Raw genomic sequence first — 15,029 nt, 5'->3', positions numbered from 1 at the left:
TGCGGCTAATCGTTTTTCAGTTATGCGAGACACACATCATGCCGAACTAGTCAAAATGGATATTTCCATTGAAATCTGAAAACCGAACTTTTTGCGATCACAATACTTCCTTTACTTCGTACAAGTAAGTAAAAATATTAATACTTTTAGTTAGCTAATTAGATTGTTTTTGAAGGAATCTTTCTATCGCAAATTCTGGATCTTTTATACACTGACGACATGTAGCATACATTTTTTTATGTAATTTATATTTTTTTAAACGATTTTAAAGTAAATAAAACCCTCTGAGATAGTGTGAAAATTTAATTTATTATGCAAATAATATCCCAAAAGATTTTTCAATTTAGGTGTATATTTGTTTTTTACTTTAACAGACAAATTATTCGAATGCAGTAATTTAGTTTATTCATGTATGCATGAACTATCTAAAAATTGCATTTTGAAAGCGTATGTTGCGGAATGTTTGTTATTTTAGATTTATACATAGAATGCGCTGTTTTCCGTCAGTATTCGATATCTGAACCGATCTTCAAATCGTATATCTAATGACAATATTTCAATTTAATCCTCATAGGTAGCGCAAGTGTTACAACTGCAAAGTATTCTTTCTTTGTTTGAGAGCCGTCAGCTGATTGGAAGAAAACGTCAACAAAGCCATGCGCTCTTGTTTCCCCTCTCCAGTCAGTGTTAGCTTTTGTTGTGATCGTTTAGTTAGTGCCGTTTGTGACTTTTTTAACGATGCCGTTTATTTCTAAGGATTGGAGATCACCTGGAGAAGAATGGGTTAAAACTGAAGAAGGTTGGGAAAAGAAAAAGATTTTAGAATGCGGACGCCAGCTGAACACAATTCAACAAGAAAATCTGGAAACAAGGTAGGTTGCTTACTAGTTCTGTTTTGTTTATATTCACAGCTGATGTGATCGATAATTTGCGTAGTCGCCAAGTACGACTGTTATTTGCTTACATGAACTTGTTAACTTTTATTACTTAACGATTACGATATTAGTTGATAGTTACATAACCTACTTGAAAGTTATTAATTTTGACATTTATTTATTCTAATGCTACTGTTATTTTATATTTCAATTTCCCCGTAGAATTAAATACTTAATGTTCCTGTTAAGTCTTGTAGTTAAACATCTCTCACGATTTATTTTATACGTAAAATCCAGAACAATTAAATATGATAGTCCCAGATTTACGTTAATTTGGATATGCTTTCGTAATAATTCGTACACTTTAATTCTTACTAAAAAATAAATGGTAACTCGTAATTCTTGAAAGTGAATAATTAAGAATCAAATTTCTCTTTGAGGAAAACCTTCGTGGAACACTTTTTTCGAGTGATTTTAATGAAAATTTCACGAAAATTGTTAAATATTTAATCTGCTTTCTTTATTCCACGTTATAAACTTTCTGTTGAATAATTTAAGGCGATTTTACCGACCGAAATTCAAAATATTTTATCGTATGTGTAACGAAAGATGTGTGATATGAAAAATGTAAAATTTTAAGAACTTTCTGAACTAGTTTGATACTCTAAAAATGTTTTAGATATTTAATCACGTTAATAATTAACATTTATTCTTAATGTTGTGTAATTTTGATATTAGACTTTAGCATAAAAATGTTTAAAACTAATTTGCCTATGTTTTTCAGGCCAATTATTCCTGTTCAAAGTTAAACATCGAAGAACTTTAGTATACTTTCAACCAATGATAAAGTATTTTTCAAATTTTAAAACACTTTAACAGGGTTAGAATTTTATTTTTGATGAAATATTTATTTTTTAAATTTCATCTACTTCTCCCTTTTCTTAACTGTTTTCATTGTTTAGTTGTGTTTATATATATAATGCTGTTGAAGTATGTCATAAAATCTTTTCTATTGGTGTTTTGTAGGTAGCTCCATAATAGGTATATTTTTGTTTTCATTCAGAACAATTGTGTGCATAGTTTTTAACACTTTTTTAGAAGTATTTTTTACCATAGCAAAGGTCTTAAATGATAAAGTGGGATTTATGAAACAGCTGGCTAATAATAAATCATGCAAACTGATAAGATTAGTTGATCTTCATACATATATATATATATATCAAGTAAAGAGTACATTGTAAAAGCAGGCTTTGTTTTTATTTATGTATAATTATTAAATGAACTCATGAATTTAATTTTTTGATTTACATTTCAGAAATTATAGAAACATCTTTTTCAAACTGTTGATTATTAGTATTTGTTATAATGAGTGATGGTGTTTTAGAGCTCTAAAAACTAGTTATAGGGTTAATTTTATGAAATTAGTTTAAATTTACCCATAGATCAACAAGATGAAATGAGATTCTTCACTTGAAGAATGACTTTCTAAGTCACTCTGTGACTTAGAAACATGTTAGACACTCCTATACTGTTATCATTCCACTGAGGTTTTTTTCTTATTTCTGTAACTATTATGTAGTTATAGTTATTGATAACTGTTAATACTAGAAGTACAATTAAACATACTGTTTACAGTAATTATAATATATAAATATTCAATATTACGTCATTATTGCAGCATTCCTTTATGTGGAGTGTATCACAAATTGAATCTATTAAATTATTCCATTTGAAGTGATTACTCAGCTTTTCATATAGTGTTTCTCATTAAAAAACCATTTTGCCAGGTAAATTATTACATCTTTTTTCAAGTTTGAATTTTTATGCCCATGACTTTAAAACTGGACCATCATACATTTTTCTTTAAAATTAAATTAAACAACTTTTGTGGATGAGAAAGCTTAAGTATTTCCTTTAATCTTGATTTATTTTATTATTTGCACTTTTATTAATTTTAATTCTTAAAGCATATAGTTTTATCTCATGTTTTTTACCATCTGTGTCTATTCATCAGTTTTAATATATTTTGTTACCTGTCATTTTCTGCCTTAATGTACTTTTTTACTTAAATTCTTTTCTGCCTTAATTATTTTAATTTATACATTTATTTTGTTTGGGATATATATTGTAATAATTTCTCAGCCTGTTTCAATTTTATTTTAATTGATTTATTGATTAGATATAATTTATTTATATCTATTTATCTATATATATATATCTATAATCTATTGATTAGACAGGAAAATAATCCTGCAATTTTTGCAGGATTATTTTCTTATTAACCTGTTGTTTTCAATTCCCCCTGCAGTATTCTCAATAGTTTCTTAAATTTAACCCCAAATTTCATAACAACCCGATTGTAGTCAATTTTTGTATTATTGAATAGGTTTTAGTGACAGTAAATTGATTTTTTACATAATCATAATGTATTGTGGCCAATTTCTATCACTGATTGGTAACAACTGTACATTCCATTCAAAATTTTCTGGGTTCAATTCCTGCTAAGATATTTCACACATATTTTTCAAAACTCATTATTCATTAGTAACTCTAATTTTGTGTTAAAATAAATAAGCCCACCTCTCTGATGTAGTCGCAACACATTCTCCTAATATGCACAAGGTGTTCTAGGTTTGAATTCCAGTAAGTCTTAACATTATAGGCACACCCTAAAAGATCATTGTACCAAAATTCCCTAGTATACGTCCAAACTATTGCTTAATTAAATCATCCCAAAATGGAAGATTTACAAAGCATAGGTCCTTTATCGTCTTTGACTTACTTGATACTAGCCATCCATTTTTCATTAGCTTTCTTCTTTAATTATGCCTTGCATTTTTTCTACCACTTTCATTTAATATTCTACTCTTCAACAGAGAAGAATTTTGTTCCACTTTTTATTCATCTCTCAACTATTAATGTTGAATATTCTTATGACTGTATTATTATTTATTTTATGTACTGAAGCTTATCAGATATATATATATATACACAGATGAATGGTTTTTTATATGTTACTTCAATTTCTGAAAGCTGTTATTTGGATTTATTAACTGGAAATGCAATAATTGAATTATAACGAATGAAAATATGCCAGCATTCATTATTAGTTCCTCAAGGTATATCAGACATATAACCTTTCTGAACTACCATGAACATATATCCAGCAGAGAAGTCTTATTCAGAGACAAGCATTAGATACCAGTCAAAATTTGAAAATACATGTACTAGGACTTTTGGGCTAGTAACAGCTGTCAATATTAAAACTTATCAATCAGAACACGTGTAGTAATTGTAACATTCAGTACTTACAACATAAATTAATAAACTCTCTTACTTACTCCTCCCTATCTCTCAGTTTATTTATTAATATATATTTATATGGGAGAGAAAGAAATCAAGATATGTTTTAATATTTCCTTTGGCTTTAATATCTTCATTTTTAATATTATAATCATACATATAAGTGTATTTAAAAATTAAATTCAATAAATAATATCAAAATTGATAAAAATCATTATTTAGATAATTATTTTGGCAAAATTTAATTCTTGAAATATTATTTTTTACTTGGTAGCACAAAGGAAAAAAAATCTTTATTGTATTTTTAACTATGCTCATAACTATGCTCATGACAAAGGAATATGAAACAATTGACATCTGCAGTTTGTCAGCAGATGACAGTAATGAATTTCTTCATTTGCATTGAATTGACAGATCAAATCTTTTCTGCAACTTTAGGAACAAAATTGCTTTCTTGCTCTACATAAATATGAAACAATAATGAATAAAACCCATTGATAATATCTACTCCATTTAATGTCTTATTGTAATTTTTGAAAATTTTTTTGTACAAAAAAGGAAATGACTCGTAAGTTTTATGGTGAAATGGACAAAGAATATCCATATAGCAAAAAATATATGTTCTACTTTTTCTGTAAAATAATGATGTACTTGTATTGTTGCAAAATATTATGGGAACTGTAATCTATTTATAATTCATTTAACACTTTTGGTATGAATTTATTTTAGGTTTTAGTAATCACAATACATGTAACCTAGATCTAATGATGTTAAATCTATGTTAAAATTGTCAGTACATACTTTGTGCTATTTCATTTTGGTCAGGCTGCATTCAATAAATTTAGTACTGGTTTATTTATCTGTTGTTTTTTGTAAAGTCAAGAGTTCTAATCATCTTGAAAAGATGATGAATTGCAAAAAGCCACCAAAGAAGCTTGCACTTGACCAACCTTTTTAGACTTTGTTATATTCAGTAATACATTAATTGTAATTAATTAATGTTTTTATTTTTTCAATTTGTATATTTGGTGAGTACCAGCAGTGTAGAGATTATTCAAGAATAGATTATTTTCAGAATAAATAAATTTACAAGATGAATTACAGAGGTGCTATGAATCATATAGAACAAGGGTACGAAGTAACCTTTTATGCTGTTACGTTTTTAATTGAAAAGAAAGAAAAAACTATTACACTACTATGAAAGACAGAAGGTCGTTTTTTGGCTGAGAAAGAATTTCACAGCTGACAAAGTTTTAGGCTTTTTTTTGATGTGTTATCAGTTCTCCTCCACAGATTTGAATCGCATAAATCTTTTTTCTTTTAGTTTTTTGGTACTTCTTTGTGTCATATCTAAACCCTTAATTTTCTTTTTTCTGCTGTTGTTGTACATGCTAAACACTTTTACTATTAAACTTAACATCTACTACATGATCCAGTATAGAAGAATATTCATTCTTCTTATACTATTCTCTACAGTATGAAACATAATTGCATTTTCACTTTCATTTTATATTTCATTGGTGTTCAGGATCTTATTTATTTAAGTTAAGTTTATTTATTTATTTTGTTAAGTTTTATTTATTTAACTATATAATAATTTTATTTATTATTTAAATAAATAAATATTTCTTCTTTACTCTATTGAGATCAGTGGCGGCTCACATATAGGCACTGTGGAAGTGCAGCACCCCATACTTCCACTTGATATTATCAATAACATTTAATATAATGAATCCTTTTTGCTTTGATTCTTTCTTTATACTTGTACAATATATAATCCTTAAGCTTATGTCAGTAGCCATCCTCCAGTTTATGAAAGATATACAAAAATCTTTGTATGGAACTGTGAAGCGCACAGTTCCATACAAAGATTTTTGTATGGCGAACATGGTGTTTGGCTGTTGTGCATATGCGTACATAGGAAGCAGCATGCGAGGCTGGGAGGGAGAGAGAGCACTGTTACTCCCGCAGTGCCGACTCGAGCGTGCTGTTGGAGGTAGGTTTTGTTTACTCCATGTGTATATGGAGCATTCCTTGTTCGTTCCCTTTTCTACCTTAGTCGGTGGAAGGAATATGAAAGTGGTTTAGTTGTTTTTCCAGTAGTGATCAGAAAATGGCAGAAAGCCAGGGCTCTTTGATTGCTGTCACATCTGTCCAAAAACACAGTGGAAGGGTGAAAGAGAAGGTAATAAGTAAAAACTAATTGTGTATTTGTTTCTGTATATATAGAAATTTAAATTAAGCGCCATTGGACTATACTGACTATACCATTTTATTAAGTTATTTTCTAATAATATTAAAAAAAAATCTATATTGACATTTTATTATTTATTCGGTTAAAATGGATGTGGTTTTTAAGCACAGTGATGTTAAAAACCATGTACCACATACTTGAATGTGATAAAGTGTAGAATTAAGATTATTATCCTACTTCCAGTTATTCTATTTGATTCATTTTTTTTTTTTAGTTCTTTTATTTTACAGAAAACTTTAACCATGGCCTTGAAAAGGTCCAGAAAAATGGACCTTTTCACCTGGAGCAGCACCCCCACTAACTTTAGCTATGAGCTGCCGTTGATTGGGATTGTGTATATATTGGTAGTTTTGTTCCTCATTGAAAAAGTTTCATCAGTTTTTTAATGTACATTGATTTCTAGCTAATACATTGCAATTAAATAATATATCCTTATTTAAGAAAAGGACCAGATCTAAACGCTAGCTGTTACATGGTACATATTCCCAGTGCATGTAGGCTTGTAAACGATAAGTGATACTTTGTAAATCTCAAGCCTACTTTTTTGAATACATTCATCATAAATTAATTTACTTAAGATTTCTTTCAATTGAAAAAATATAACAAATTACTACTTTCCTAATTTGAAGGTTTTTTTGTCTTTTAGCTTGAAATTGTTAAATATTTTTTAAATATCATTTTATTCTTATTGTAGTTTCAAGAGAAGTTCATATTTTTATTTATCATCTTTTTTATTTTTTACATTAGGCTATTTAAGTATTTATCCTACTGTTTAGTTGTCTGTTTTGAATATTGATTGTTTTTTGACTAAACAATCAGAATCATTCTATTTTCTATCTGTAGACTATACTTAAGAGTAATTAGGTTTGATTTTTTTTCTTATATTCAATTTTATGCTTGTTATTTATTTTGTAATTTATTATTTATTTTAACTATAAAAAATCGTTTAAAAATTAAAGTATTCAAAATTTTAATTACCTTTGTTTTGTGTATTTTTATTTAATTATTCATTTTAAAACAGTTTACAGCCATTCTTTAATTGGTATGAGTTGATAGTACTAACTGTTGTGATGTAATAATGTAGGTTTATCTCATAGAATGTGTTTTGAGAACTTCATTTATTTCCAAAGAGAATATTTTCAGTTTAACTGGGTTATCTATACAGAGTTTTGATTATAGAATTTATTTATTTTCTTCTTACTTTGAGGTAAATATCATTATTTTTATCAAATTCATTCTTGATGATGCAGTCAAATATTAATTGTTTTTTTAATATTTTATTACTCTCATTTTTTATTTACTTTTATATTTGTTATTCATTATATATGCTTTCTTTAATCAGCATAAACCTATTGATCTATGGACCTATTCACTCCTGGTGGCAGGCCACATGGAAGACAATGTGGAGCAAAATGCAAACACAGCCATAGCAATGGTGAGTGAGTGGTTAGGAGAGAGGGGCTTGAACTTAGCCAAAAATGGCTATGGTCTCGATCGTTGGTAGATGACGCATCAAGGAGCTGTCGGTCAGGGTCAACTATGTCACAGTGTGGGCATCGAGATGTGCCAAGTTATCTTTGTGTCTGGCTTGACAGGTTGGGCTTGTTCAACACACATCTAAGGGAGGTCACCAGTAGAGCAGAATCTGTTGTGAGCAATCTCAGAAGACTGATGATCAATACAGAGGAACCCCAGACAAGCAAGACAAAAATGATCCTCTCTATGGCTCCTCTATTCTACTGTATGTGGTGCTGGCATGGGCTGATGTGCTGGACAAAAAGAAAAATGTCAAGATGCTGTCATCGCTGCAACAACGGGTGGCCATCCAGATTTCATCGGCGTACAGGACTGTGTCAGGAAAAGCAGTGAAGGTGATCGCCAGCGTGCCCCAGATTCAGCTTCGAGTAAAACAGTTGGTTGATACATATGAGGGAATGACCAAAACGGAGGCTAGGGAGAGGACGATCCAGTCATGGCAGGCAGAGTGGGATAGGTCAACCATGGGTGCATGAACTGGAAATCTTATCCTGTGGTTGGAGCCGTGGATTCAGAGGAAACATGGGGAGGTGGATTATTACATGACCCAGTTTCTCGCCATGGCGATTTTGGGACGTACTTTCATAGGTTCAAAAGGAGAAGATCCCCGAGGTGCGTCTACTGCAGACTGGAGGACTCCTCAGAGCACACCTTTTACATGTGTCACAGATGGGATGAAGTCAGGAGGAGATTCAGGTTGGAGCAGCTCACACCAGAGGATACCATCGCCTATATGCTCCATGGGAAGAGAGAGTGGGAATTGGTGGGCAGGATAGTCACCAGTATATTGACAGAAGCCAGCAGAAAGTGGGTTAAGACTGCTAGTTAGCAGCATTCACAGTTGATGTCTCAGGGATAAAAAAAAAGAGGACGTAGTGTATAATGTAAAATTGTATCGTAGTCATTGTTAGCCTTAAGAATTGTTCATGGATTTTGTATATATTGTAATGTTAATTTGCTCTGATGCCTTCTTGTTGGTGCTGGGAGCAGGCCCCATAATAGGGGTAGAGTTAGTTAATGAAATTATGGAAAATTGTCATTGTTAGTTCTAAGTATTAATTGAATTTTGCTGTAGAAATGTAATATAATTGTGGATTTTGTATAAATATTAAACTGTCAAAGAGCTTGGATGCCTCTTGCAGCACTGGGTGCAGCCCTAAACTAAGGGTAAGGTTAGCTAATAAACTTATGGTGAAACTGTCATTGTTAGTCTTAAGTATATAATTGAAATTTGCAGTAAGAGTATAATATAATTAGTGAATTTTGTAAAACAAGTAATATTCAAATACCAGAGGACTCAGATTCCTCTTGTGGGTGCAGGGCACAGCCCCTATAATACGGGTAAGTAGTTAATAGCTCATGATTTATAGATGTTTAAGGCCTGGAGCGCTTGCTCATCTCAACAGAGAGCATAAGGAGCAATACTGAGAGGAGGGTGTAAAATAAAAATTGTCATTGTTAGTTTTAAGAATTCAACCACTTTATGTGGATCTTGTGTATATCATGGAACGTTAACTAGTATTATAGTCTTAAGTGTTGTTGTATTCTGTTGTAAATGTATAATATTCTGTATTTTTATGTATATTGTATGTTGTAAATTCGTCAGTGGATCTGGACGCCTTCCAGCAGGTGCTGGGTGCAACCCTCTGCAATAGGGGGAAGTAGGTTAACTTCCCCCTATTGTGATCAGGAGAACAGATGCTCAACAGCTTGGAGTGCTAGCTTTTTTGTCAGCAAGGGCAAGGAGCAATAAATAAGGAGGAGGGTGTTAATGTTAATGTAAAAAAAAAAATACAAGGTGTTAAAAATACTGATGCCTGGGGTCGAAGTGTGGCTTCGTGTAGGGCCAGGGAGGTAGCCTTTCTGCTGAGGACGTCTTGGCACAACCACACACAAGAATGGCTGGGTCAGGGCATTTTCAATGACTCACTAAGGACTCTCATAATATGAGGAGAGGATGGGGAATGGGTGTGTGCAACACATGTCCGAACCCCGGTTAGGTTATGGCCAGGAAGGGTAGCTCTCCTGTGAAGGGGCATCTTCGCCATCCAGGAGAGGAGATCGGGATGCTCTTATGATCCAGAAGAGACTCCAAAGGGCAGTTCCAGTGCAGAACTTAAAGAGTGGGCAGTCTACTGCCATGACACTTGGGAGCAACTGATGTAATGCCTTATGGCGGATGCCTGTTGTTCCCGGGGTGTTTAATAAAAAAAAAGCATTACTTATACTTATTTAGTCATCATTTCAACGCTGTAATAATTTTATAATTATACTGGATGGACTCCTGGTAAAGTCAGCACAATTCATATTCATTTACTTGCAATTTAAATAATATTTCATAGTTAAAATTGATTGAACATCTTTTGGATATCACCCATCTTTATTTAAATAATTGCATATAATCATGTAAAACCTTGTTTAAATGTGCTACAGAAAAAATGTATAAAAAAACATATATTATAACCTGCTGTTACATGAACATACAAGAAGATGTAGGTTGGCTTATCTGATAAGCATCTTAACTCTACTGGGCATTTTTTACAGCCTCAACGTGGAGTTCCCTGTCAGACACAAACCAGGGTCTATAAAAACAGATTTCTCCCATCAAATCGGACTGATGCAGTAACTCAAAGAGGTCTTAACATCCTTAATATAGATTTGATGTACATCTTGCAAAAATGACTATTTGAGGAGGAAATGATCAACGATAATGGAAAAAGCTAAATTAGAGATGATCTATTCACCAATGGACCACAGAATGAGGTCCCGTCTTGAATCCCATCCAAATAATACTTCTTGCTCTCTCCAGGCTGTGGACTTCAATGTCAATCTCCTAGATTTCCTTGGGGGATTGAGGTATCAATTCCCATATTGTGATCAATGATTTTGCTTAAGAACCGGTTTAAATATCTGTTGCAACATATTGCTTTAACTATAGTTATCAAACAGCCACATGAGCAGGAGTCTCAGGTTTTCTCAAGGAACCCCCTCCCATTCCCAAAATTGTGTGTGTCTGGAAGTATTTAACTGAAATGCACAAATTGTGTAGTTAAATCCCCATTACAGGATTACATAAACATTTGCAACACAGTTGAAGGTGTTGTTTGCATAGACATCATCAATCCAGATGAATTTTTAAAATAATATGTTTGAGCGCTGCCATTTAATAAAATTACTATATTGATATTATATTAAGCTGTTTATTTTGCAGTTATTTTGTAATATTTATAAAAAAAAATTAGATAATCTTTTAATCATAAATTGATGATGTAGTTGGATTATATATTGATAATATGCTGGATATCGTTAAATCCTTAGTAACTTTGTTTAACTCCCTTGATTTTTCCCAGCGACTCATAGTTTACATTTTATTGCTTGCAGAAATAAATTTTTTGGTAAATTGCTGCATAGACAGCATTGGAACTCTGTGAAAATGTTAATTCTCTATAATGGGGTTTACAGTCTATTAAAAAGTTGTTTAAAAAATTTATCTTTATTTATTTTAGAAAAATTATATTTGTATTCAATAGAGTGGAGATTTTTGCAGATTTGGCAGACCACCTTCGTTTGTTATCGGATGATAATTTTCACAACGGTGGAATGGATTTCTACAAAATTACGGTATTGTTCAGCTTACAAGAAAAGTAATTTTATGACCGTTAGTCCGAAGATCAGTGGAGTTTACGTGAAAAACGCGATTTGTGGTGGAACGGTGAGAAAACGGAATAGAGTTTAATGAAGTACTGGAAAATATGACGCGATAGAATAGCGATCTAAGCGAAAAAATTCTTGAATAGATGGTTTACAATTTCGTCTGTTTCTTATGACTTTCCACAAATTTCAACAACTGATCTATATGAAACTGTAATAAATAGTTTCAATTATCCGCAGTTATCCTCACGCTGATTGCCGTTATTATTTAAAAGCAACATTTTACGGAGGGTATTTAGTAATTGGTCCGGCGTGACAAATGTTTTAATATTTATGGAAGCACTGAAAATGAGTTAAATTAGAACATTTTTTAAAATATAAAATTGTTTAAAAATAATTTGTCCTAATTTTATATATATATTATATATAAATAGCTAAATGTTGTTTCCTTTCCGAATATGTCTCGTAATAACAAGAAATAAAAGTTATTTCATTATTTTTACCTTTTTGTGGGTAACAGTGGTTCGGCTCACGCTCTCCGTATTAAGCCCATGGCTAGGTACGGTGGGGTTGGCGTGGCGACCGGAAACATCAAATGGTGGGTGTCTTCCCCTTCCCCTTCGTCGTGAGGATGGTTCGACTCATGACCCAAATCGTACGTGGTTTTTTATCATAGGTTTAAATCACAAAGCTCAACTTTGGTCCTCCGTCCAGCATTCTTTCTTAACAACGTTTATGTTATATTTTTCAGGTTTTCCGCAACACGCTCAAAAAATCATTTTTTAGTCATTCATCTTTTCTTATTATTATTAAGTTTAAATTTGATATTTTCTTATAGTTTTATTCTTTTTTTTTTTTTTTTTTTTTAAGTATCTCCTAGTCTACTCTGTTCGGTTATTTACTGTAATATGTTAAATTCTTCTTACCTTCTTGACCTCTCTTGTGATTTCTCATTTGATCCCTTCGTCTCTTTTGTAAGAACTTTTGTTTACAAAAGTTTTATCTCGGTGCCTGCAATAAAATACCAGCAAGACATAGTTGTATAATTTTCTCTTGAAATAAAAATTATTTTTGCTACAATAGTTAATAAAATATTTTTACATCTGTTGCAGTAAACTAGGATTACCCGTTTTAGATAATTTAGTTCCGCCAGGGGTCTTACTGAATGATTTATAGTTTGTTCTATCAGATACTTCTGTACACATCGAGGATGAACAAAGTTTTTTCTTTAGGTAATTTTAGTTTAAAAAAAAAACCAATGTCATTGCAGCATATATTTATTATTATCATTCACAGGTAAAAATGGCCCTACCACTTGAGGAATTCTGTGTGCTTATTTCCTGGAGGCTTTAGTTCTTTGGATAGTTCAATTATCCCTCTGTAACATTTCACCGTAACTTCATGCTCCCTACTTTGGTTTTGGTTTGCGGGTCGGGACTCTTAAGATGGGGCAATCTGTAGGGAGTATGATCTGGTGAAGCTCGGTCGTTGAATTGATCGGAGGCATTTTACTCGCCCAGCAGCAATCGCACATTAAGCCTAACGGCTGAAATCTAATAAATCTTGATCTTCTATTCTCCATCGTGAAAATACAATCCAATATAAGTAAGATTATTTGTCTTTAAAACCTGTACAGTTAATCAAACGATAAGTTTGATGCAAAACTTTCGTGATTACCATGTATTATTCGTATTATGTAAAAGCTTGTAATTATAGCGCGATGGTGTATCTTATGACGTTACAACCGACTAGTAGCCTGCCTTAGTACCGAAGACGGCAAACTAAGTTGGACGAACACATTTTATTTGAAATCGATCATTAAGATAAATTACTCTTAAATTTCTTAAGCTTATTTATGCTGTGTAAAAAAAGTAAGCTATAATAATCGCCTTATATTTTTGCCTTATCATAAAGAACGTACCCTAATGAAAAAATGACCAATCATTATAAAGCAGTTATACTAAAAATTTGGGCATAATATTAAGTGATTAAATAGTTAATAGAACATACATATCTAAATTTTTTGTCATTAGTGCGAAGCGTGTTAACTAAGTTTAAAACCTACCGACCAAACTAATAACTCTACTAGTACTAATAGAACACGTTTAATTTACAAATAAAAATTTAAATAAGTTTTGTATAAGTAAATCTATATGTAGTAAATCGTACATATATATAGTTAAAGATAAGAGCTGTTATATTGTTGACAGAATTATCGGAATTGAAGCACTGTTTCTTATTTTTTTTTGGTGCAAGATATTAGTCTCATTGAATCTAGGGAAATAATCAGATGACTTCGTCATCTGATCATTATTGTCGTTAATATTAAATTTCACTTTTTCAATGAAACGTATTGCCGCTGGATATTGTTGTTGCTATTATTATTTAGTACTATTATTGTTTACTTATATATATTTATTTTCTAAATTTTATTAGACTTGATTCTACATGTTTCGTCTTTAAAAATATAATGATTGCTGCATTCAACTTTCACTACTTACTACTTTTCCCCATTAGTTTGTATCCTTCTATTCTTTAGCAACAACTGTGAGTAGTATAATTCATCTTGGCAGGCGATTTTATTATAAATAATGTAATAATTGGAGCGGCTCGAACTTCTCGTCGCTTCTCCTTTTTTATAATCACCGGTTATTCGATGTGGTTCCTACTCGGTGTAATTTATGATTATCCATGCCGTATGGTTAGTTACTGTTTTTAACAACTGAAGTCTTTATTTCTTTCATTTTTAACGGTTTCGTTCGGGAAACGTGAAGGATCTTTTTCAATACCAGTATATTTATATTTTCACGGAGTATTCTTGTAATGTTATGAAAAAACATGTTTTTTATTGTTTCTTGAATGTTTGCATATCCTTACGCAAATCATACATTCAGTGAAAGCAGCTTATCGTTATTTAGTGGATTTATTGATTTCCAGTTGTTATTTAAGTGGGTTTTCCTTTTTTTTTAACAGACTTCCAAAAAAAAAAACGAGAAGGTTCTCAGTTCAACCCTGTGGTGTGTGTGTGCGTGCGCATGTGTGTTGTATATATGATATATAGATAAATTCAGAATGGGTTGCTTCGAAGATTCTTTTTATTTGTTTTGTTCTGGATGTAACTGGGTTGCCCCTGTAATTTTTTCTGGTTGCTTTATAATTGATCTTTTAAAAATGTAGTTTAAACCCTGATTTAGCTTGTTTAATAGCTACCGGGGTGGTCTAGTAGTGAACTCGTTATCGCAAATCAGCTGATTTCGAAGTCGAAAGTTTTAAGTTTAAAAATCCTGGTAGGCAGTTACTTTTATACGGATTTAAATACTAGATCGTGGTTACCGGTGTTCTTTGGGGTTTGGGTTTCGATTAACTTCACACCTCAGGAATGGTTGACTGAACAAAACTGCACTTCATTT

General features: G+C 31.6%; 1 protein-coding gene across 2 annotated transcripts in view; it reads left to right on the top strand.

The window, feature by feature from the left end:
- Positions 1 to 638: 638 nt before the first annotated feature.
- LOC142326013 (F-box only protein 25) overlaps positions 639 to 15,029 on the top strand; it is a 148,506-nt gene continuing 134,115 nt past the window's right edge. The window contains exon 1 of one of the 2 annotated variants that reach the window (XR_012756650.1): positions 639 to 872. Coding sequence is in view for 1 of the 2 variants with exons in the window: in XM_075368064.1 (XP_075224179.1) it covers positions 739 to 872 (134 nt within the window). In the remaining variant the exon portion in view is untranslated. The remainder of the gene's footprint in view (positions 873 to 15,029) is intronic. The other variant, XM_075368064.1, reaches the window with a different exon arrangement.

This window comes from Lycorma delicatula, chromosome 6 (genome assembly GCF_047948215.1).
Source record: "Lycorma delicatula isolate Av1 chromosome 6, ASM4794821v1, whole genome shotgun sequence".
Lineage (NCBI taxonomy): Eukaryota > Metazoa > Arthropoda > Insecta > Hemiptera > Fulgoridae > Lycorma > Lycorma delicatula.
Note: the sequence above shows the minus strand (reverse complement) of the source record. Positions and strands in the feature narration are given on the sequence as shown.